This window comes from Mastigoproctus giganteus, chromosome 6 (genome assembly GCF_048544385.1).
Source record: "Mastigoproctus giganteus isolate SK-2022 chromosome 6, ASM4854438v1, whole genome shotgun sequence".
NCBI lineage: Eukaryota > Metazoa > Arthropoda > Arachnida > Uropygi > Thelyphonidae > Mastigoproctus > Mastigoproctus giganteus.
In genome coordinates, this window is record NC_143580.1 from 174839886 (window position 1) to 174864450 (window position 24565).

Consider the following 24565-nt stretch of genomic DNA (forward strand, 5'->3'; position numbering starts at 1 on the left):
AGATGGTCTTGAATTAAACTACTGCATAAATAATTTTTAACCTGCTTAAGAAATGAAAATGATCATTGTCCACTTGCATTTGTAATTGGAATGCTCAAAAATATTTTTAACAATATTTCAACGTTAAAAAATGTTGATTGAAGCTCTATCATAGTGTTATACATTTAAGCGGATCAACAATATTCTCTTTTTTAATGAACTTTAGAAAAAAAATTACCTAATCTTTAAAAATGTTCATTTTGCTTGTGTCAAAGTCATTCTTATGCTTGTTTTTAAATCTATCAATGTACATTAAATTCATCCTCTGCCATGCACAATTTTAAAAAAGTTGAAAATAATCAATAACATTACTGTAAACTTTGCATCTTTTATTTAACTTTCAAATAAGCTTGTCACAAATAACATTGTGTACATTAGCTATGAAATCTTTTTTTTTTTCAAAATTTATTTCACTGCTCCTTGATTCATTGTATTATAGTTTCCTTTTTTTTTACCTTTGTTTTTATATCTTTCAACTCCAGAAACTATTTATCAGTTATTAAATCAGCTGTTTCTCTCACAACACTTCTTTCAAAATCATTTTGAATATGCAAAATACATTGTAATAAAGATTTTAGTAGTTTTAATGCTTTCCAAAAATTGTTTTGTAGATCTTGAAGAGATCTACAAAACAATTGGTGCTATTAATTTATTGCAAGAGTTTATTCCAAAGAACTATGAACAAAGCAATTTCATAATTGTCAAAATTTTTAAATAATTTTCGTGCTTCTATTTTGTCAATAAGTTTCTCATCACTGTTTATAGTTATTTCTTTCAAAGTTTCTTTAATACACCCATAGTTTTCTCTAAAAACTAAAACTGAATCAGCTTGGGCCACTCACCTAGTATCACTTATTCTTTTTATATATAATGAAAAGATTTGCTTTTTAAACAGTTGATGAAACATCCCATCGCCTTGTGGAATTTTAAAAAATACATATAAATTTTTTCACAAAATCAAAATAATATTAACCACCAGCACAAGATTCAGCAGCAGATTTCCCCACCAAATTTAACAAGTGGCTTGCACATGCCATATAAGTTGCAATTGGACATGATGCATATATTTTAGCTGTAACCCCTGTAAATTTGCCATGTTAGCAGTATTATCGTATGACTAGCCCCTACAATATTTAATATCAATGGATAACTTGTTTATGGTATTCAAAATGACATCTTTTAAATATTCAGAATTATGTTTGTTGATTGAAATTAAATCCATAAACTTTTCACAAACATTACCTCCTTCATTTATGTATCTCAGAACAAATGTTAAGTTCTGAGTAATGCCAGGAATTGAATCCAAAATTATAGAAAAATACATGGATTCTTTGATCTCACAAATGATTTTATTTTTAACTTCATTTGCAATTATACCAATTAATTCTCACAAATTTTATGTGATAAGTATCTAACATTTCCTCAACTGGGATTAGCAAATCTTTCTAAATGTGGTTAGGGAAAGTATTATTCAATACTGCCAGATATTCTATACAACTCAAAAATTTTCCCTTTCCTGTTAAACTATTATTAAAAAAATTAAATAATAGCTTAACAGTTGCAACAATTCTCTTCAAAACTTGTTGCCAGTAGTTTCTGTATCTATTTTCTTAGTCAGTAATGTTTCAATACAACCAATTACCGAAGTTCTCTTTTGGAAAACACATATGCAATATGACCCTTAGAACATTCACATTCCTTTAATATATTATTTGTATTTTTCAAATCATTATACCCAGTAGAAAGTTCAATTTGCAATATAGAAAATAATTTGCAAATGTAACAATAAGGCATTTACTTGTTTCAGAAAATATGAGCCATTCCTTTTTTTCTTTGTCACCATTTTCTATCTGGCAGAAAAAATATGTGAATTTGTACATTTCTGCAGTAAGCTCTTTTCCTTTTTCTATATTCAGTTTTCAATTTAGTAATGTCTTCTACATTTGTAGGTATTAAATAATAATTAATGGCATTATTACTTAAAGGTTTTGTGAATAATGCAATATCATTTGGATAATTTATTAAACTTTTATTTGTCTCATTCTCAACATTATCAATTACATCTTCTGAATTTGTCTTTAATTCCAGTTCTTTCTATATTTTCCATCAATTCTACCTTACTGTTTGTTGTACCTTCCTGTTATTTGATTTTTACATCTGTTTCTTCAGATATACCTATTTTTGTTACAGAGCTGGATGGTTTTAAAAATGCAGTTATTCAATTTTTATGCTTCTCTGCCAATTTTTTTTTCTCTCTTTCTGTGCTCCTGAATCAAATGATACCTTCATTTCATTTTCTATGGAGATAACAATAATATAAACGAATGTAATAAAAATGTTAAAAAAAATAAACCATTTGACATATTACATTTTAAGAGTTTAATAAATAGTGTTGGTTTTATTTTATAATACATAAATTGCGTATCATGTAACACAATATCAAAAGTACTGCTAGATGCAGTAAGTGTTGACATGACTCATCTACTTCCCGTATAAACATTGAAACAATATAGCTGTTCTTACTAGTGTTAACAGTGGAAGTGTGAAATGTAACTGAAATTGCGTAAGCAGGGTAATTCCAATGAATCTCAAATGTGATAAATTATCATGTGACGATTTTAGAAATATGTTCATGGCTTATACATTACTTGTGTCTATTTAATTATTATTATTACTTTTTTTTATTATCATGCTTCATTTTGAGTCTCTAGGCATGCGCCTAGTGGGTAATCCACCTCTGTGAATATGTATGATTGAATCAACCATTTTTTAAGCTAAACAGCAGCCAAAGTGAGGATCATCTTTAACAGACAAGCAACCCTCTTTAAACAATGTGAATCACTAAAAAGTTTTCAAATGACACAATGTATCTTCTCTGGAAGCTGATTTTAATATTAAGTGGATTTTGCTGTACTTTCCATAATTTTGAACAAAATTTGATGCAAATTCACTGTTAAGTAAAGCTTGTTTATTGAAAAATGAGAAGAAACACATAAAACACTTCTATTCTATGTGCAGTAATTCAGACTGATTGCAAATATATGGGCAATTTATACAGTGCTATGTCTAGATTGGTGATCAAATATTTTGTGAAAAGACACAACTCACTAAAACAGTACAATTTTAAGATATAAAGTCAATCCCCAAACTTTTTGATCACCATTGTACATATGCTTTCACTTAAAGGAAACATGTTCAACTTATTCATGAGATTAATTTTGTAACAAGTGAAGTGTCAACACTGGAAACAACGTGTAGCATGGTCCTTTCCCTAACTTCATTGTGTTTCAACTTATTAGAGGCAGTATGTATGACGCTAGTGCAGTTACAGTAATTGCTTGTTTGTTACGTATGTGTTACAATTATGGAAGAGCGAAATACTGAACAACAATATGTAGTAGTAGCAGTAATAGAGGCTATGATGCAAGAAAGCAAGCATATGAGCTTATGTAGCATCAGCAAAAAAAAAAAAAAAAAAAAAAAAATTTCACACAACTATTCCCTCTAAAGGTTTGTCCAGTTCCTCCTTGAATTTATTTAAGCTATCAACTTCCATAATGACAGATGGAAATTTGTTCCAGCAATTAACCACCCTCTGGCTAAAGGCAAATTTTCCACACATCTACTACAACTTCCTTTCCTCAATTTCAATTTATGTCCCCTCAGGTTTGTAATCTGAGCAAGAGGAAGAATCCCCATCAGAATGTGCTCAGCCCATTCAAGGCCGTATTCACCTCAATCAGATCTCACAAGTGCCTATCTCCAGCTGCTGCAATTAAGCATTAGCAATAGGATTAGTTGAGGCATATGATGCAAGAAAGCAAGCCTATACAGCACAGCCAATAAAAAAAAAACCTTCCCATTTTACCCATTCGGTCACTCCAAATGTTTGTCTAGTACAGCCTTAAAATTTATTTAAGCTATCAACTTCCACAACAACAGATGAAGGTCTGTTCCAGCAATCAACCACCCGCTGACTAAAGGCAAACTTCCGCATATCTATTCTACAACTCAATTTGAATCTATGCCCCCTTAGGTTCTTAATCTGAGCAAGTGGAAATATACTGTCAGCATTGAGCCTGCTCAAACCATTCAATTCAATTCAAGGCCTTATATTGTATCACCTCACAGTGTCTAGTGTTCGGATGCAGCAACTTTCAGAACTTAACCTTTCTTCGTGAGCACTACCTTTTGTTCCTCTCACCAATCTTGTTGCACTTCTCTGTGCTTGTTCTAGCAACTCTACATCCTTAATAAAATGAGGCCTCCAAACATATACGCAGTATTCAAGGTGTGGTCTGCCCATTGCTTTATACAGAGTAATAATCATATCCTTGTCTCTTCTAGCAAAATTCCTACATATCATTGACAAAACTCCACGACCTGGTCTGGCAGTCCATCTGCACTGCTCAGAGAACTTCATATCTGACTGCACAATTACCCCCAAGTCCTTTTCATTCTCTACAACCCTGAGTGTAGTACCACACAGTTGATATGTTACTCTGGGGATACTGCTACCATATGCAGTACTTTGCATTTGTCAACTTTAAAGTTGCCACTTCTCAGCCATTCTGCCTAACTTTTATAGGTCCTGTTGCAGTAGCATACTGTCTTTACTGTCATTAACAACCCTGCCAAACAACCTTGCATCATCTGCAAACTTGGACATTAAGCCTGATATACCTTCATCAATATCATTGATAAATACACAAAACAACGATGAGCCCAGCACTAAACCATGGAGGACACCACTAGTAACATTAGTCCACATAGAGCAGTGTTCATTTATTAACTACTCTCTGCTGTCTCCCACTCAACCATCCCTTTATCCATTGCAGCAATATGCCCTTAATGCCATACCATTCCAATTTGTACAGAAGTCTTCCACATGCAACAGTATCAAAATTAATATGATATCAAAATTAATTTTTGCATCCAGTTCCTTTGTGACCACATAATAGTATTCAATCAAATTAGTCAGACAAGACTTCCCCTTAACAAATCCCTGCTGTGTCTGAGCTATTACTGCTGTTTTGTCTAGGTGATCCTGTATCACCTCTTTAACCAGTGACTCCAATATTTTCCCCAGAAAATAAGTTAAACTAAGAGGTCTATAATTATTTGTATCACCCTTTGTGAACTGGGGATACATTTGCACATCTCCAGTCCATGGGGACCTCCCTGACTCTAAGGATGCTCCCATAATTAGGGCTAAGGGTTTGCTTACTTCCCTTGATGCCTCCTTCAATATAACTAGATAGATTCCATTTGCACAAGGTGCCTCTTTTATGTTTAACTTCAACAATTTCTACTCCACATTACTCTCATTTATTATAAAATCATATAGCTCTCAGACCGACTGGGCTAAACGGGTGGGTAAAGTGCCTGCCTGGCAACCCAAAGGGTCGCGGGTTCGAATCCCGCCTCGGGCTTGGATCAAAGTACTGCAAAAACCTTTGGAGGTGCATTATGGCTACAGAAGCCGATGCACCAATAACTACCAAAAAAAAAAAAATATATATATATATATATATATATATATATAGCTCTCAGTTAGAGTTTACTAAACTTCTGTCCTCCCTTCCTTACAGAATTCCTCATGGTGAATGTAGTGTAGATGCAAAATAATCATTCAGTTTGTCTGCTAGCTGAGCAAGATAATCAACAGTTGAACCACCAACATCAAGTGGACCAATCTGATTCATCCCCTTCCTTCTTGAGTTTACATAGCTAAAGAACTCTTTGCTGTTTTCCTTTGCATCGTTTGCCAAAGATTTCTCGTAATCTACCTTTGTCTGCCTAACCTCCTTTGTGATTTGATTGCAGCTAGCTTATATCTGCCATAGGCTTCTGTGTCGCCTGATAATTTATATGTATTCCACAGAGTTTTCTTCTCTGCCATGAGCATAAATAATTCATTTGACATCCATTTAGGCCTGAACCTTGAACAGTATTTCTTAGTTGGTATGAAAAGCCTCGTGGCTTCCAAGATTATTTCCTTGAAGGCTTCCCATTTATAATTCACCATTGGTTTGGTAACATCATCAGTTGATCCCACTGTATAGAATTTAAAAACTGCCTGAGACCAGTGTAGTCACCTTTATGAAAACAAAAACCCTTTCCCTTTATCCTTGATGGTAGTTACATCTTTAATAAATCCCAGATCAGTACACTGTGATCACTGTCACCTAGTGGTTCCTTTATCTACAAATTCTTAATGCACAAGTAATCACTGCTGATAATCAGATCAAGAGTATTACTCCCTCTGTTGTTGTTGTTATTTGGTTTTTAGGAGCATTAGCAACTAAGGCCATATTGCTCCGGGATATGCGGTGGTCATTCCCTGACCTTTCCGCATCCTCCGCATTTGGTGGTGACGGGCTCGAACCCCGGTCTAACCAAGAAGCGTGTGCTACGCACTTCTGCTCCTTCCCACCTGGCTACGGAGGCGCCTTACTCCCTCTGGTTTCCCCTTGAACATGTTACTGTAGAAAACAATCCACAAACATCTAGCTGTGTAGAAGTGACCAATCAACAAGTTCCAGTCACTATCTGGAAAGTTAAAATCCCCAATTACAATACATTGTTTACTGCCCCACTCTATTTCTCTACACAACTGTTCGTAGTACTCATCAGAGTCATTAGGCCAATAACACACTCCCACTCTCATTTTCCCTTTCCCAGTGTTTATGAAAACAGACTCAACATTGCATTGTCCACCCATATAAGGGGATGCATTTCCTTAGATTTTATGTGTCTTTTAACTATCAGCATAACCCCTCCTCCCTTCCTGTACACATTGTACTCCCCAAATTCCAATTCCGCACTGCTTATATCTGTGACACCATGTCTCTGATATCCCAACAATATCTGCCTCTGACCAGCACTTCAAATTCATCAAATTTATTTACTATACTTCTAGCATTGGTGTACATGCAAGTAGACATGTACACCAATGCTAGAAGTATAGTGTACATGCAAGTAGACATGTACCTATTCTTATTCTTAGTTACCCTAACACAGCCCATGCATTTATTTGTTTCATGATGACTCCCACCAGTCCCTGAACTCCCCAGCACTCCACCCTCCAGGCCACTGCTCATTCTAATAGAAGCAGTGCAAGAATCACTTTCGCCTCTGCCTGTGACTACTTTTAACCTTTTAGTCTGTGAATCCCCCCAAGCTAGCAGTTTTCTGACCCACCCAACACTACCCCAATAGTATCAGCAAATTTTCTTAGACCCTTTCTATTTAAGTGTATCCCATTCCTGTAGAAGCAGTCTCTCCTGTTAGCAAGCACAGACCACAGTGGAAAAAATTCTACCCTGTGAGCTTTGCACAATCTCTCTCCAGGGCCGAATTGATTGACAATGCTCTCATCATATACTGCCTCCTATTGTTTCTGGGCAGAATTGCAGACACTTTCAAATATAATCCTAACTCATGACATTTTTTCAACATTGACCTGTACTTAATCTGCAGAACTCTTACTCTTAAGGTCATGCCAACGTGTACAACAAAATCACCTTTTGTGCCCTTAAAAAATGATATCTGCCCTACAACGTCATCAACTTTTGCCTCTGGCACACATACCCTGGTCCTGTTCCACCTATCCTTTTTGCATAATATATTACCTGTCTCCCTGACAATAGTCACCAACAATAACTACTTCCTGTGGGACCAGCGCATTCTGCCTTAGAGATTGCCACTGTGTTGACTGATGCACAGGAGTGAGCTCTGGCATTGAGTTGGGCAGATGAGAGCTTGATGGGCACCACTCTAATTTCTTCGAGGGCATCTACCCTACACCTCAAACTCTCATAGACATCCATCATAATGCTGAGTTTGCACCTAATTTCTTCACAGTGTCTGAACCTAGCACACACAAACATATTCTCCTTGGCTAGATCATGTTCTGTTCTAGACAGGTCTGCAAACATTTCACATTTCGCACATTTTTTTAGACTAATGCGTTGGAGATTCGCCCCCTTCGGTTCTCTTGGAAGCCACAATACTACTACTACTTTGTGCTCATTGCTTTGCTGCTCTAGTCTGGGTGATGATACCATTAAGTATAATTTAATTAACAATGAAATTTAATAAGATTAATAAATTTTACTGATTAATTGATAATACTATACTAATCTAACAGATTTCCAATACAGTGCTACATATTTCGCTATTTAGTTTTACATTAAACTTTACGCTATGAAGTTCGGGATTTATGTTACGCTATTCCGTATCATATAACAGTGGCGGCAAGTCACGAACAGTAAGATCTACAGACTAAGTATTAACTTTAAAAATCGCTATCTAAATTCAAATTAACCAAGGAGCTTGACTAGGACTATAAAGCTACTTACAGAAAATAATTTAGTATAACAATTAAGTCAATAAAACAACTAAATATATATAAAAACTTAGTATTCGCCGGAGCTCAAAAATCTTGGCCAGCATGGCCAAGATTTTTGCAGCTCTTTAATAACCTCATAGCCAGTTTTAAGAACTTGAATTTGAATAACTTAAGTCTACCTTGGTAAGAGGACCCCCTTCATCTGCCAATCTTGTTTCCCTTCTCTGTACATGCTCAAGCAACTCTACATCCTTCGTAAAATTAGGCCTCCACACCTGTACACAGTACTCAAGTTGTGGCCTGACCATTGCCTTATACAAAGGGATAATTACCTCCTTTTCCCTGCTAACAAAATTCATGTATATCATTGACAATACCCCATGACCTGCTCTGGCAGCCCGTCTGCATTGCTCAGAAATCTTCGTATCTGACTGCACAATCACTCCAAGGTCTTTTTCATTTTCTACCACCCTAAGTGTAGTACCACAAAGTTGGTACGTTCCTTTGGGGCACAGAAGGACATTTCAGTCCTCTTGCATCTGCAGTATTCACCGGACCTCGCCCCGTGTGATTACTCTTTGTTCCCAAAACTGGAAAAGAAACTATATCATTGAATCAATAGAGACAATTCAAAAGGCTATAACCAGCACTACAAAAGGAACATATACATGAAAACTACCAGTCCTGCTTGAACCCCTTCATGGATTATCCCAAGATATCTCTCGTTTTTAGTTTAAAAAGTTTTTTGGAACTACACAAAATATCTCAGGATACAATAATACTTCCAAATTTAGGACTGAAAGGTATTTTCTCAGGCATTTATCTGGCTAATTTTGCATTAGCCAGGTAAATCCTGAGATATCTCAGGATTTTCTTACGCCTGTTAGCAGACGACTGGCTTTCATTTTATTTATATTGTACAGTAATGTAAGAACAGTAGCACACATTCCTGTGCTGCCAGTAAGCAAAATATAATTTGCCATCCTAAATGCAGAATACTGAACCCACGAAAATAATTCACAAAAACAATATCGAAAAATATTTTGGCACCCTCTTGAACTGCCGCCTGTAAGCAACGCTTACCTCGCCTATCCACTTGGGGTGGCCGTGTGTCAGAATGTAGTTAGTTTGCGATAAATTTAAAAAATCAAGTGGAACCCACTGCTTGTGGGTTCCACTTGATTTTTTAAATTTATTTATATAATGAGTAATGAAGAGTTTTTCTTTTCCTTTCTTTTAGCTCAAGCAGTAATTTATTAAAAAAATCTGTATAATTTGCACACTTTTTGGCATGCACAAGATAACTCAGGATAACCCAAATGGGTTAATTACTCTCATGTATTTTATACAAAAATATTAATAAAAAAAAAAAAAAAAAAAACTATACAATGAGCATTCGCATGATGCATACTTTTAATCTGTAAAATAAAAAAAGTCGATCGGTTACTGCACATTTTCCAGAAAAAAATGTTCTGGGAAGGGGACTGGAAATGGCATTGGAGACATTGTGTAGATGCAGAGGGAAGTTATTTCGAGGGTGACCATTGTTATTCTGCATAAAATTCAAAATAAAAATTTTTGACTTAATCTTCTTACTTTTTTGACAGGTTGTGTATAATGCTTTCAAAATTTGCAAATTATAGGACAAACAGAAATACTGTTATTGGTTCATTAATCAAAGATTATGGATTTGCAAAGACCTGCCGTCAGTCAGTAAAGGTCACAAAAAACCGTCAGCCATTGGGAAAGGCTAGAGTTGTAACCTACATGCTTAAGATTTCATTTTTCAGAAATTAAAATTAATTAACACAGAAATTAAGTTGACCTCATATAATTACTGAAAAATAGAATCTTTTAAACCTTTAAAATCCACCCCTACCAAACTGATTGTGTTTACTGTTTTCAGATATCTACTAATGATGATAATTATAAAACTGAATATCTGAATAACAAACTATTAATCTTTCTTGTAGATTCTATTTCTATTCTTAATTCTTTTATTTGAATTCAGAATATCAACAGAGCTAAAGATAAAGTCTCTCTTACCTTTCATATTTCACCTTCTTTGAAACCTACTATTCCTCCCAACCCCCAAAAAAACAGATAACACAAAAGACCTTCCTTATAATTTATAAAGTAAGCATTTACCAACTATTTCTGTTTTCTGTGGTTGGGTCTTTAACTAAAGATTCTCCATTCCTCCAAGGGTCTTTTTTTTTAAAAAAATTGATCAAGAAATCAGTATTTTAAGAAAGGTTTCAAGGAAATCTGTTATCTGTATAAATATCTTATAAATTACTGTATAGGAATATTAAGCACTGGATTTTTTTATTCTATTTTTACGTTCAATTTCAAGTTTGAGTTTCATTTAAAAATGCGTGCGAGCGCGCGCGCACACACACACGCACACACACTATTTCGATTTTTCTATAACTGGTTTTAATTTTAGCATAATTTTGCATTTTAATTTTTTTGTTTCTTTGATTTTGGCTGCTGGCCCTTGATGACATAGTTAAAATCTTAGAATCTGCAGCTTTAAGTACCATTTATTTATTCTCACTTATTTTATTTTTTTTAAATTTTATGTAATCTGTTTTTATTTTTCAGGCACTTTTTAATTTTTTTCCCATTGTAGTCACACCTGACAGGTGAGTACAATTACCAATATGCTTATCTAATCTATTTGTCTATATATATAAATGCCAATTCAAGCAACACTAAAAAACGGAAAAGCAACACTACTTTTCCGTTTTTTTTGTTTTTTTTTTTAACATTTATTTATTTATTTATTTATTTACATTTATAGCTTTTCTCTTGCATAACTATGGGCAAGTATGGAAATGCAGTCCGTTGATGCTATGTCAGGTGTAGTCCCCCGATGAAATACTTGATTTAGCATCAATATTTACTTTGCTGACATCAGATTCTATTATTTATTAATTTTATATTTTCTTTTCTTCCCCGTTTCGGAGTACAGTACTGTATTTAGCAAATTTTTCCCGCCTTTATCTGATGTAGGCTGTCGTAACTTTCTTTTGACATTCTGATGTAATTTTTTTAAGCTTTCCGGATGTTTCGAACTGCCATCTTTACTTTTATTTATCATATTAATTATAATATACATATATTTACATTTGCATTCATTGCTTTGCGCGCTTCGGTGCATTTGCCATATCCAGTTTATTTAACTCTCTGATGTTTTATCTGTTTTTACTCTTTAATACAATCTTTTATATATTATATTATATATATATATATAGACAGACAGATTAGATAAGTAAGATTAGATTAGATAGGTAACATCTAAAGGAATGTGAATCGCATAGGAACCCATAACCAGAAACGTCACCGTAAGTCGGTACACAGTGCTGCTCATCAGTTCGTGAGAGGCAAAATTTCTGATTTACTCATTCAAGCAGTAGTTGCCGCACAAAGAGCATGTATCAATATACGAACTGTGAGCTGGCAGACATACACCTAGTGTATGGATTAGCAGAGGGCAATGGACGAGCCACTCAATGAATTTATGGAGAACGCTTCCCAGACAGACAGACAGACATGTACCGGACTACCAGTTTGTTTGGCGTGTGCATCAAAATCTGTGCGATTATGGGCCATTTAGAGGTAAAAGGAGTAGTGCGGGCAGACCACATTTGACGCAAACTCCCACCATGGAAGAAAGTGTGTTGAATGCCGTCCAGAATAATCCTACTACCAGCACACGTACCGTTGCCTGTGCTTTAGGAGTGTCTCGTTGCAGTGTACAGAGTGTCTGGCAGAGTGTCATTCCTTACACCCCTTTCATCTCCAAAGGGTTGAATTACTGCTCCCCCAAGGTCATCCTGCACGTGTGACTTTTGCGCAGTGGTTTCTCCAAGAAAGTGTTCAAGACTTGAATTTTCCAGCCTATGTTTTGTTCACGGATGAGGAAGGGAAGGCTTATTCAATCAGCACAATATTCATGTGTGGGCTCACAACAACCCACACAGTGTGCGCCCCCATGCAGGACATGTGTTTATGTAAAACATGTGGCACAACATCACTTCGCAATAAATGTGTGGGCAGGTATAGTCAGTGACTGCTTAGTCGGCCCATAACTGTTACCATCCCGCATGAACTCTGCTAAATATCGGATCTTTCTTGAACAAGTTCTACCAGGGTTACTTGACGATGTTCCAGCAAATGTGAGATGGAAAATTTGGTTTCAAAATGACAGGGCGCCTGCCCATTATGGAAGGTGTGTTCGTGACCATTTGAACAGCCGTTTTGGGCATCAATGGATTGCGCGTGGGGACCCGTTGCCTGGCCCCCATGCTCACCTGATTTATCGAGCCTTGATTTCATTCTGTGGGGGCCTCAAATCTATCGTGTATGAATCGCCTGTGGAGACGGAAATGGATCTTGTGGAGAGACTTGTCTGCGCTGCTGCTACTGTCAAAGAAACTCCAGGTGTGTTCAATCGCGTCCGCCAATCTATGCTGCATCGGTATCACACATGCATCGCGTCTCATGGTGGAACCTTTGAGCATCTGTTGTAACATCATGAAATGCATCCATCTCGTACACCATTGTTAATATTAGGTCAAATAAATGTTTGCCACTAATTATTGTTTTGTGTCATTTCTGCTTCTTGTGCCTCTGCTACAACTTTCCCATGACGTTTCCGGTTATCGGTTCCTACGTGATACTCACTCCTTTAGATGTTATCTACCCCCCTCCCCTAAACGTTTGTACCAATATTTTTGAGACACCCTGTATATACGTACACAGCAGACTCTCGATATACCGGAAAAAAAAAAAAAAAAGCAGAAATCATAAAATTCAAGTAATAAACAGAATAGGTATAACCAGTTTTTTTTTTTTTTTAATGAAAACCCCAAACACAAGAGGTATTAGAACCTATAATACTTAGTACTGTGCTTGGGTTGGAGGTTGAGAGGATGAAAGAAGATATTTGTTGACATTAGACTTGAACTTCTGTAGACTATAATTTTCAGGAAATACATATGAAGGAAGGTTGTTCCAGAAAACGGCAGTTGAATGAATAAATGAGGAAGATGAAAAGTTGATTCTGTGAGTTTGAAGGTGGACAGTAAATGGATGTTGGCGGCACGTCTTTGGACTGTTTTGAAAAAGAGAGCAGGAATTATAGAAGTCAATTGAGAAGACCAGTGCCCATGGAAGTATCTGTAGAAAAGGCATGCAGCAGAAACAGTACGTCTGTGAGACAGAGAGTGGAGGGACTCTGTTAGAGAGGAGTCATTAATTAACCTAACTGCCCTCTTCTGAATGGAATCTAGGAGCCTGTGAGTGATTTTGGGGGCTCCGCCCCAGATGTGGGAACAATATTCCATGGTAGGGAGGATTTGCGATTTGTACAGAGTTAACAGCTGTTTGGAAGAAAAGTAACACCGAGAATGAAAGAGAAAACCAAGTTTTTTAGATGAAGAGGGAGCAATATTTGTAATGTGCTTGTGCCAAGAGAGATTAGAAGTCAGGGTAATCCCCAAAAGAGATATATCATTTTGCCTAGAAATCGGAGTGTCACCAAAGATAAGCATAGGAGCAGAAGAATCCTTTTTGCGAGATATAAGACAAGACTGAGTTTTAGAAGGATTGAAATCAACTAAGTTGTCTTTGCCCTACTGGAGATCGGCATTTAAATTACCTGGAGATTGGCATCTAAGGAATTGGTAGCAGATATTCGAGAAGTTGAAGCTGATTGAGCAGGGCAAGGTTTTTCAAAATGGAAAGTGGAATGCAATGTGCTATCATAGGCAAAACTATGGATAGGATTTCCAGTCAATGGAAGAAGGTTGTTAATATACAAGAGGAAAAGAGAGGGGGGAAAGAACTGAACCTTGGGGGACACCAGGATTAGTGGAGAAGTTAGAAGACAGAGAGCCATTTACCATCACCTTCAGCGAGCAATCAGAGAGAAAACTGGATAACCAATTACAAAAACCAGTTGGCAAACCATAAGATGGAAGTTTGTTTAGAAGACCTTTATGCCAAACACAATCGAAAGCCTTTGAGATGTCAAGAGCAACTGCTTGTGTTTCACCAAACTTTTCCAAATGTTTTGCAAGTCGTAAGTAAATAAACAACAAGAAGCGGTGTTATAAGTCATCATTGGGAGATTAGTGTACCTACCTATTACCTTGCAACTCACGCTGTCTCCACACCTGTCGCTAAAAAAAAGAGATGAGGTGTTTAGTTTGTTTTAGTGCATCGCGTCAATTGTTGTGTTCCATCACACCGCAAAAGGGCAAATTTTGTTTCATTATTATTATTATTAATATTAGCTATATGGTGCAAGGAAGCCTGAGGCTTATGCTGCACTAGCCAAAAAAAATTTCTGAATTACTCTGAGTGAGTGAGTGAGTGAGAGAGAGAGAGAGAGAGAGAGAGAGAGAGAGAGAGAGAGAGAGAGAGAGAAGTGCAAGAGAATCACCAAGGAGGAGGAGGAGGACAATGATGATATCCAGCTCAAGACCCTGGGTGTGCATGTCAGGGATGTCAGAATTTTTTTTTTATGGTAACTTATTTTTTTTTTTTTTGTTTAGAAATCACAAAAAAAATGTTGGGCAAACGCAAGAGTTGTGCTTTCAATTAAACAAAAACTTGAAATTATTCAAAAGTTTGAAAACTGTGCATCTGTTAAATATCTAAGGAACCACTGTAATGTTGGTGACCAAACTATACACGATATTGTAAAAAATAAAAGGAAGCATCATATTGGACACGCAGGTAGTGAGTGGTAAGTTTTTTTCGTTTTTTACCTATCGCCATACTTTTTACGTAGGTTGCTGAACATTTTTTGATCCAGTAAGTCCCCGACTTCACATAGCTTCGGACTTACGTTACGTTATTTATATACATATTTTTTTTATATGACTGAAGATTTCAGTGAAGGGGACACACATTTTACTATAATAATGTAAAAACCCACAGAATTTCAGCTATCGGTATTATTGCAAATGCAATAAGATCGAGTTTACTACCTGTTTATAATTAATTGCACTAACAGAAAAGCCCAATAAATCAGAAAGTGCAAATTGTTTTTATTGTTTTATGGCAGTGACCTCCAGAAATGTGCTTTAGTAAAATGCGAGCTTGCGTGGAGTGATAATAGTGAGTTTCGCCTTAACCCTGTGAAGTTCTTTACAAAAAATTTTCATTTTACTGTTATCACGGTGCCGACTAAGAGAATAAGTGACAGCGGTATACTAGTAAATCTATCAAGAAAAGGAAAGCAATCGAGTTGGATCAGAAAATTAAATAATAAGGATGTATGAAAATTAAATAATAAGGATGTATGAAAACGGCCAAACATTAACAACATGTATCGCACGGAATTCAGATTTGTCAGTGGCCACAATGAACACAATAAAGGAGAAAGACAATACAAGAAGTGGTCGGCACCAATGAATGTCAACTATAATAATAACCAAAGCTAGAAATACATATCAGTTTTTACAGTTCAATAACATGCATTTTTTTCTTCCTTTTATGTTTTCTTTTCTTATGTGCCACTCCAGCTACTTCACCGCTATCCCCAGATAAATTTTTAATTGAACTAATTAAAAATATATAACTATTTTCCTTCATTCTTCTGAGGATATTATGCGGTTTTTGCTAATTTTGGCAGATCGGTGATATAGCAGCAATATTTTATTAATTTTATTAGTCATTCCCGAGTTACATGAGTAACATATCTCTTATGTATGTCAGGGACTTACTGCATTTTGGATTAACCAAGAAATCGATTATCCGGGAATATTTTTTTACCATCTATCCCAGAAAATCGAGAGTCTACTGTATATATACATAAAAAAATAAAAGAAATCACTTCAACAAATCATTACATAGAATCCTATATATATATATAGAATCATATATATATATACAGTAATACCCCGAAGTTACGCGATAGGTGGGTCCGACGAAAATCGCGTAAGTCGAATTCGCGTAAGTCGGGGTACAACTTTGCATATAAATACATATAAATTTTGCTTAATTGGGACCAAGGACTAACAAAAACACTAGTTTAGAAGAAAAATATTAATAAAATTGCAGTTCTTTATACATATTAATACAAAATATGTATTAAAAAAAACAAATGACTTACGTAAAAAAGTTATTTCGATGTCGATGGCTTTATAAAATCTAACAAATTCATCTGACGACACAGCGCGTTCTTTTTTTCACGCAGAATTTCTTCGTAGCAAGCTAATAATTTTTTTTATTCCTTGCTTTGTAGCTATAACGCGTTCTTAGTTGGAGTCTATGTTTTCTAAAATTTTTAAGCCCTTTACAATTGAGCCCTTTTCAATTTTCAACCTGTCAAGTTTGCAATTGTCATGTGCTTTTCGCCGTTGCTTCATTTAGGCCTGTAGCACGTGCAATATCACATGGTCTTTCATTTCGCTCAAAGCGTTTCACAATTTCATATTTTTTCTCTATCGACAGAGGTGGACTGGCCATAAGCCTTACCGGGGAAACCCCGGTGGGCCAGTGTGATTTTGGCCATAAACCATAGTATGAGGCCACTATAAATTTTCCCGGGTAAGAATTTTTGACCCAGTCCGCCTCTGTTTATCGATAATTGCTTTTCTTTTTCTCTCTGAATCTGCAGTGTCTTCACCAGGACGCTTCCTTTTCACACCTTTTAATTAAGTATTTTACTCATTTTTAGGGAATAAAGCACAATTACAAAACGAGGAGGCACGCTTGATACGCATAAACAAAGCTGCGCGCATGTAGCAACTGAATAAACAACACCATAAAGGCAGAGATACGCTATTAACACCTCACATTTCTAGGGGTTACTACCATAAAACAATAAAAATCCAGTTGCGTTTCTGCTAGTGAAATCTGTTATAAACTGGTAGTAAACTCGATCTAATTGCATTTGCGATTATACCAATAGCTGGAATTGTGTTGGTTTTTACGTTATTATGGTGAAAGTGTGTTTCCCCTTCACTGATATAAAAAACATAAAAGCAACAAAGTTGAATTTTGTTCATCTTTCGCTCTCATTCTCCGCCGTCGCACCGTATATCGATAACATATGAAAAACGACCTTGAAGATAGTGGGCGGCAGCGTTGCCAAACGAAAAAATCAAGAACCGCGTAACTCCGAGTTCGCGTAAGTCGGGGTATTACTGTATATATGATTCTATGTAATGATTTGTTGAAGTGAATTCTTTTATTTTTTTAACATATTTCAAGTTCAAATCAGTCAATTTTCTCTTAAACAAATTTTTATTTGTAATTTTTTAGAATTAGCATTAGTAGAGGCATTTGATGCAAGAAAGCTAGCTTATGCAGCATCAGCCAAAAAAAAAAAAATAAATAAATAAATAACCACTTCCATTTCACTCCTCTGTTCGTTCGAAATACCTGTCCAGCTGAGCCTTAAACTTATTTAGGCTATCAACTTCCATGACAAGGGATGGAAATCTGTTCCACCAACCAACCACCCGCTGGCTAAAGGCTAATTTCCTCACGTCTATCCTACATCCGTCTTTCCTCAATTTGAATTTATGCCCTCTCAGGTGATTATTCTGAGCAAGAGGAAGAATCCCATAACTTCAAAATTGTGGATTCTAGGCTAGCCAGTTGATACCAATGTAGCAGAAAGTTTTGTTCTTCTAATAAATAGGGAAAACTGAAACTGTAAGATTCAGGCTTACCATAAACTACTTTGTCAAAAATGCAAAATTAAAAAAAAAAAAAAACCCTTCAAAATTAAAAAAAAAAAAAACCTTCAAAATTAAAAAAAATAACACTTACTTCAACTGCTGAAGAGATAATATCCCTTCATCAGTAACATTGCCACAACTAATTATTTCAAGACTTATCAGGGAGTTTTTGACATAATGAAGCATAGATATGGCATGATCTTCTAAGTAGCTGCATTTACAAAACTTGATCCTTTTTAAGTGACACAAGCCATCTAAAGAAATACTGCATTAGATGATATATATAATCAGTAAAATAAATACATTAGAATCCAAAATTTAAGTAGCAAATGCAAATAGTGACTATCTCAAATTGCACTTATTGTATTTTAATACAGTAAAATCCAATAAATCTGGCATCATCAAGGACATGGCACATTCTGGATTTTTGCAAATTCCAGTATTTTGAAGTTATGCACATTGCCTAAGTGTTCAGGAGTAACTTGTTATTTTTATTAGATAATTAGTATTAGTAGTGACAAATTCTGCAAGGAAGTAATGGTTGATGCTGTATAAGTATTTATTTATGTTGATGCTGTACAAGTATTTACTTATGCAGCATCAACAGCATTCAGCAATAGTTCAGGTCAATGAAATGCCAAAAGCATTTCACTGACCTGAACTACTGGTACCACCTCCACCAATTGTTCTTGAACATATACCATCAGATCTTAAATCTGACATTTGTGATCTAATGGATGATATTGTGATGAACAAATTCACAACTCTGGAAAAGCTGTTTACACAAAGTGAATTTAATGATCTTGTGAGAGATTTAAATCTACCAAAAAGGGTCTGCAGAGCTAAAAGGTCAAGACTGAAATACAAGAATCATCTGGCCACAGGAAGTCTTTTCATAGCATAGACATCATGAAAAAGAATTGTTTCCCCATTTTTCTAAAGAAGACTCAATGATATATTACAACAAGATTCCTTCAGTTTTGAACTTTTTTTATAATTTTCTACCAGCCAACAGAGTAGAGGCTATTTACACTTCATCAAAGCAAAGCCTCAAATTGGTTCTCTTTCATAATGGAAGCAAATGTGCAATCATTCCTGTATCCCATTCAGAACACTTAGAAAACTATGAAAATGTTAAGCTTCTTTTGGAAAAAATTCAGTACAAAGATCACTGTTGGTTAGTGTGTGGAGATTTTAAAGTTATTGGTCTGCTACACGGGCCAACAACTTGGTTACCTAAAAATGCCAAAATGCCTCGTTTTGTGTATGAGTGAGATAGTTAAACAAGAAGTGAATATTTGGAAAGGCAAGTGTTGCCACCAAGACGGTCTGTGACATGAGGTTCAAAGAACATTAAAAACAAGCCACTAGCAGATTGATTCCTCTGCATATAAAGTTAGGTTTAATTAAACAGTTTGTCCAAGCTCTGGATAAAGAAGGAAATTTTTTCAAGTACATTTGTACTAAATTCCCATTGCTTATACAGGTAGTCATCGATTTACGACCTATGCACTTTACGACTGATCGACTTACGACCGGTACTGCATCTCGCACAGCGTTTCAGTCTGATCTGGGCATACATACAAGATTGTTGCTAGGAAGAATGCTATATGCACGTCAACCCTCTCTTAATGCAGTGCTCTCAGATTTTTCTACTACACTCACACGCCCTATCCGTGTGGTCCCCGAAGCCTAATGGGAACAGTTTTGCGTGTAGCGTCAGCTACACGCAAAACTGTTCCCAGTAAAGTGTGTTTGACGCGAATAAGCTAGTCTTAATCCGTTTAGTCAGCTTTGCCATCACAGTCGAACAAAACATCTTACTGATGTATGTATGTCGTGATTCATGCGTCTCAATCTCTGTTTGCATACATTGCGTTCACTATTTTTGGTTCAGTTATATTTGTGTTACAATTAGCATTTTTTTAAAACCCCTAAACATGTCAACCAAGAGGAAAGTGCCTTTGTCTACTCCTAGACCTCTCAAGAAAGAAAGAAAGGCCATTGATTTAGACACAAAATTGAAAGTGATCAAACAGCATGAAGAAGGAAAGAAGGTGAACGTGATCGCATGTGATTTTAAGTTATCTCATTCTACAGTAGCAACGATTTTGAAAGACAAAGAAAGGATTCGTGAAGTTGTTAACGGTTTGGCACCCATGTGAGCAACAGTGATAATGAAACAACATACAGGGTCCATCCATGAAATGGAAAAATTGTTTCTTTGGATGGAAGATCAGATACAGAAGCAAACACCCTTAAGCCTTCTTACAGTGCAGTCGAAGGCTAGAAGTCTCTTTCAGACACTGAAGAAACGTCCCGGAAAAGATTACACTCAAACATTTATAGCAAGTACAGGATGGTTCAAAAGATTCAAAAGAAGATTCAACCTTCATAGGGTTTGAGTCACTGAAGAATCAGCAAGTGCGGATGTGGAAGGAGCTCAAGAGTTTGTTAAAAGTATGGATGAAATAATTACGGAAGGAGGGTATCAACCAGAGTAGCTTCTCGACATGGATGAGACTGGATTGTTGTGGAAAAGGATGCCAAAATGCACTTACATTCACCAAGAAGCCAAAAGCATGCCTGGTTTTAAGGCACTTAAAGATAGGCTGACTTTGCTCCTTGGCGGGAACATCGCAGGTTTTAAACTGAAGCCTTTTTTAATTTATCATTCTGAAAATCCCCGTGCATTCAAGAATGTAAACAAGCACACTCTGCCTGTATACTTCCATTCAAACTGAAAAGCCTGGATGACTCAAACATTGTTTGAAGACTGGTTTCTAAACTGTTTTGTACCTCAAGTTCGTGAATATTGCTTTGAGAAAGAAATTCCTTTCAAAATTATATTAATCTTAGATAATGCACCAGGCCATCCACCTCACCTAGACCACCTCCATCCAGATGTAAAAGTTGTTTATTTGTCACCAAATACAACTCCACTCATTCGGCCTATGGACAAAGGGGCGATTTCCACATTTCCCATAAGGCGCACTATCTTCGAACCACTTTCGCCCAAGTTATAGCCGCAACAGACACCGACCCAGAACTATCTTTGCAAGAGTTTTGGAAACAGTACGATATTTATAAATGCATCAAAAATATTGCGGCCACGTGGGAGGCTGTAACAAAGAAATGCTTGAATGGAATCTAGAAAAACTGTGTCCAGCATTCTGTTAATACTATTGATGAATTTGATAGTGAACATGAACTTAAAATGGTTACGGAAAATATTGTAACACTGGCAAATGGACTTTCTTTAGAGATTGAAGGAAGGATGTTGAGGAGCCGCTAGAGCAAGAATCTGGAGAACTTACGAATGAAGAACTTATTGCTTTGGAAGAAGAAAGAATGGCCGAAGAAGAAAGGATGGAAGAAGAGAAAAATGAAGATGAGGAAGAACCAGAAAGAAAATTCACCACTAGAGGGTTATCTGAAGGTTTTTCTCTACTAAATAAACTTCTTACACATTTTGAGAAAATGGACCCAAACATCGAACGATTTGCAGGGATTGAACGAATGGTACAAGATGCTTTTCGGCCGTACCGTGAAATTTACGAGCAGAAAAGGAAACAAACAACTCCCACTACATCAAGTGGCGGCATTGATGACTCGCAGCCAAGCACGAGTGGTCAGTAAAATATTTCTTATCTATTTTCTACATATGTTTTGTTTAGTTCTTTAAGATAAAATATTTTTTAGGTTTTATACAGTATTTGATATCTTTTTCATATTTTTTATTTTTGTAAATAGTAAACCAATTGTGTTGTACACAACGTCTGATTTACTTAAACTGGTCCGACTTATGACCAGATCGCTTTACGACCGATTGGTTGGAACCTAACATGGTCGTAAGTCGACGACTACCTGTATATGGAAAAATCAAAGGAGGATTATTTTTTGGACCTCAAATCTGCAAGTTGCTGCCAGACTCTGTCTTGAAGAATCCATGAACTAAACTAAAAGAGATGCTTGAACTGGTATTAGAAAGGTCAAAAAAGATTTTCTTTTTACAAATCCATGTTGTGGTCTATTTAGGAATTAATCTGGCCCTGTTCCTGATGGCCGATATTGGTTGTACAATCAAGAATGACAGCAAAATACTCGGCAGATTTTATTGCACTAGAAAAAAGTTTTTTTCTAGTGCTTTCGTGGACTCTTTTCCTCTTCCTTTTAGCGTGGCCACTTTGTGTGCTTTTATTCTTTTTTTACATTCTAAAAAGAAATTACAAGACAAACAGACGATTAGAAACAATTTTTTTGCATGTTTTGTTTCAAATTACTTGTTGCAGAATAACGAAATTTATAAAATAACTGCACTTTGTGCTTTATCAGTGATCAAATGTGGAACTCCATCATTCATTAAACTATAAAGCTTCTTATATTTAACCTGTTTAATAGGTGGGTGTGAGAACAATAAGAAAATCTGTTTCGTGGTAGACACTCATCAACACTGTTAGTTGGAGTGAATGATATAAACACTTGATAAGAAGCCAGGGAACCTCAGCCTTTAATGTCTTATACATCATTGTTAATTTAAACCATCACAAATGCATTGTCAGTACAAGTGCAATAAGTCGGTGCAACTTTAATCCATTATTTCTTAGCAATGATTTCAAAGATTCATATATTTCTTTTGCAATGCATTCATTGAGTTCGATTATGTCAAGAAAAGTTGCCACAAATCAATTCTTGAAATTCGAATAGTACCATATTACAATTCCCAATATTTTTATAACACTAATGTCATTACTTTCATCAATAATTAAACTGAAGTTTCTATTTCCTAAATCAAGTTTTAAATTATCCACGAAATGTGGTGTATAGCATTGCATATTACTGAAGTACATTTTGTTCCTTGCAGTTTGAAATCCTTACTTACCCTATTGTTTGAAAAACGAAATTCACAAATGTCACTCAAATGATCAATTACCCAAAGCACAGAGCACAGCTGTGACAACTACCCAATGATCAACTATGATCAATTACTCAATGCACAGCTATGAAAAATGCTATGTTGCTTTCTGCCTTTGCACCTTCTGTATTGCCAGTTTTCTTGAATGGCAATATTCTCTGATGCTTAAAACTAATGGGCTCTTCATCTTTCTTGTGATTAATTTGTAATTATGATGCCTTTCAATATCACTTAATTTAGCTGTCAGCGTGCATGTACAATATTTACAAAAAACATTTTAAATAATCATCATCTAATTTGCAGAGTCAGTTCTTATATTTAGCATCTCTGTCATTGATCACAAAGGTTTCAGAGAAAGGAAGTTGAAGAGTTCTTGAGTGAGTGGTGCAAATTCATATTATAATTTTTCATATTATAATCTTTCTCCAATCTGTAAATGATCTACCAACAAATTTTCAATAAAAGAAATACTGATATCAGAGTAATAAAATTACAAATCATTCTGTCATATTGTAACAAAATGCAAAGAATAGTAAAAAAAAAAAAAAAAAAAAATATGATATTAGGGTCCCCCATAAATGATTACATCTACCCATATATTTATTTTGTCTGTCAACTGCGGGTGTTCTCTGGTCGATTTGTCTGTTTGCTGGATGAAAAAACCTCAGTTTCTGGGGAATAAACTTTGCTATCTACACCTGAGACTGACTAACTCAGCCACAGAGTGAAAAAAGCCCATTAAAGTTCCTTGCACCATCAACAGGATTCGAACTCAGGCCTTTTCCACAAGGTGTGGGGAAAGGATGGTGGCGATACCACTGTGCTACCTGCGCAGACAAAGAATAGATTAAAAAAATAAGTAAATAAAATAAATCTACAGCAATGAGTAACATATTAACCCCAGGGGCTCACATCTGGTGAGTATGGGCTTGGCACACCAAGAGTCCTGAGCTGGATATCATCATTCTTCTCTTTCTTGTTGATTCCTTTCTACTTCTGATTTTCTCTCTCTCTCAGGGTAACTTTGGAATTTTTTTTGGCTGGCGCAGCATAAGCCTCAGGCTTCCTTACACCATATGGCTGCTAATAATAATAATAATATATTATTATTATTATTATTATTATTATTATCACAAAACTATACGTTTGATGATCGCCAATGTCATGGATCATTCATAATTTGTGAATGGTCCATAATGTAAACATGAAAACTGGAATAATAAATTCATTTAATTTAATAATAAAATCATTTATTACAGAATCACTACAAAGTTGGCATTGCATTGTGCACAAAGCAAATCAAGGCATACTTCTCTATTCAGAGGTGTGCATTCATTGTTCACTAAGCGCAAAAAAAAAAAAAGTGCAGACAAGCAAAACAGCTTTTTGAAATTCATATTATATCTTTCTCTGATCTGTAAATGATCTTTCAACAAATTAAAAAAAAAAAATTACTGACACCAGAGTAATAAAATCAAATCATTCTGTCAAATTGCAACAGAATGCAAAGAATAGTAAAATAAATAAATCTACAGCAATGAGTAACATATA

At 35.7% G+C, this 24565-nt stretch overlaps 1 protein-coding gene across 4 annotated transcripts in view; it reads right to left on the minus strand.

Moving 5' to 3' along the window:
• Positions 1 to 24565, minus strand: part of LOC150084764 (ATP synthase subunit s, mitochondrial) — a 104571-nt gene that overhangs the window by 19892 nt on the left and 60114 nt on the right. For all 4 annotated transcript variants that reach the window (XM_090375521.1, XM_090375518.1, XM_090375517.1 and 1 more), the window contains exon 4: positions 18191 to 18353. In XM_090375521.1, coding sequence (XP_090231647.1) covers positions 18191 to 18353 — 163 coding nt within the window. The remainder of the gene's footprint in view (positions 1 to 18190; positions 18354 to 24565) is intronic.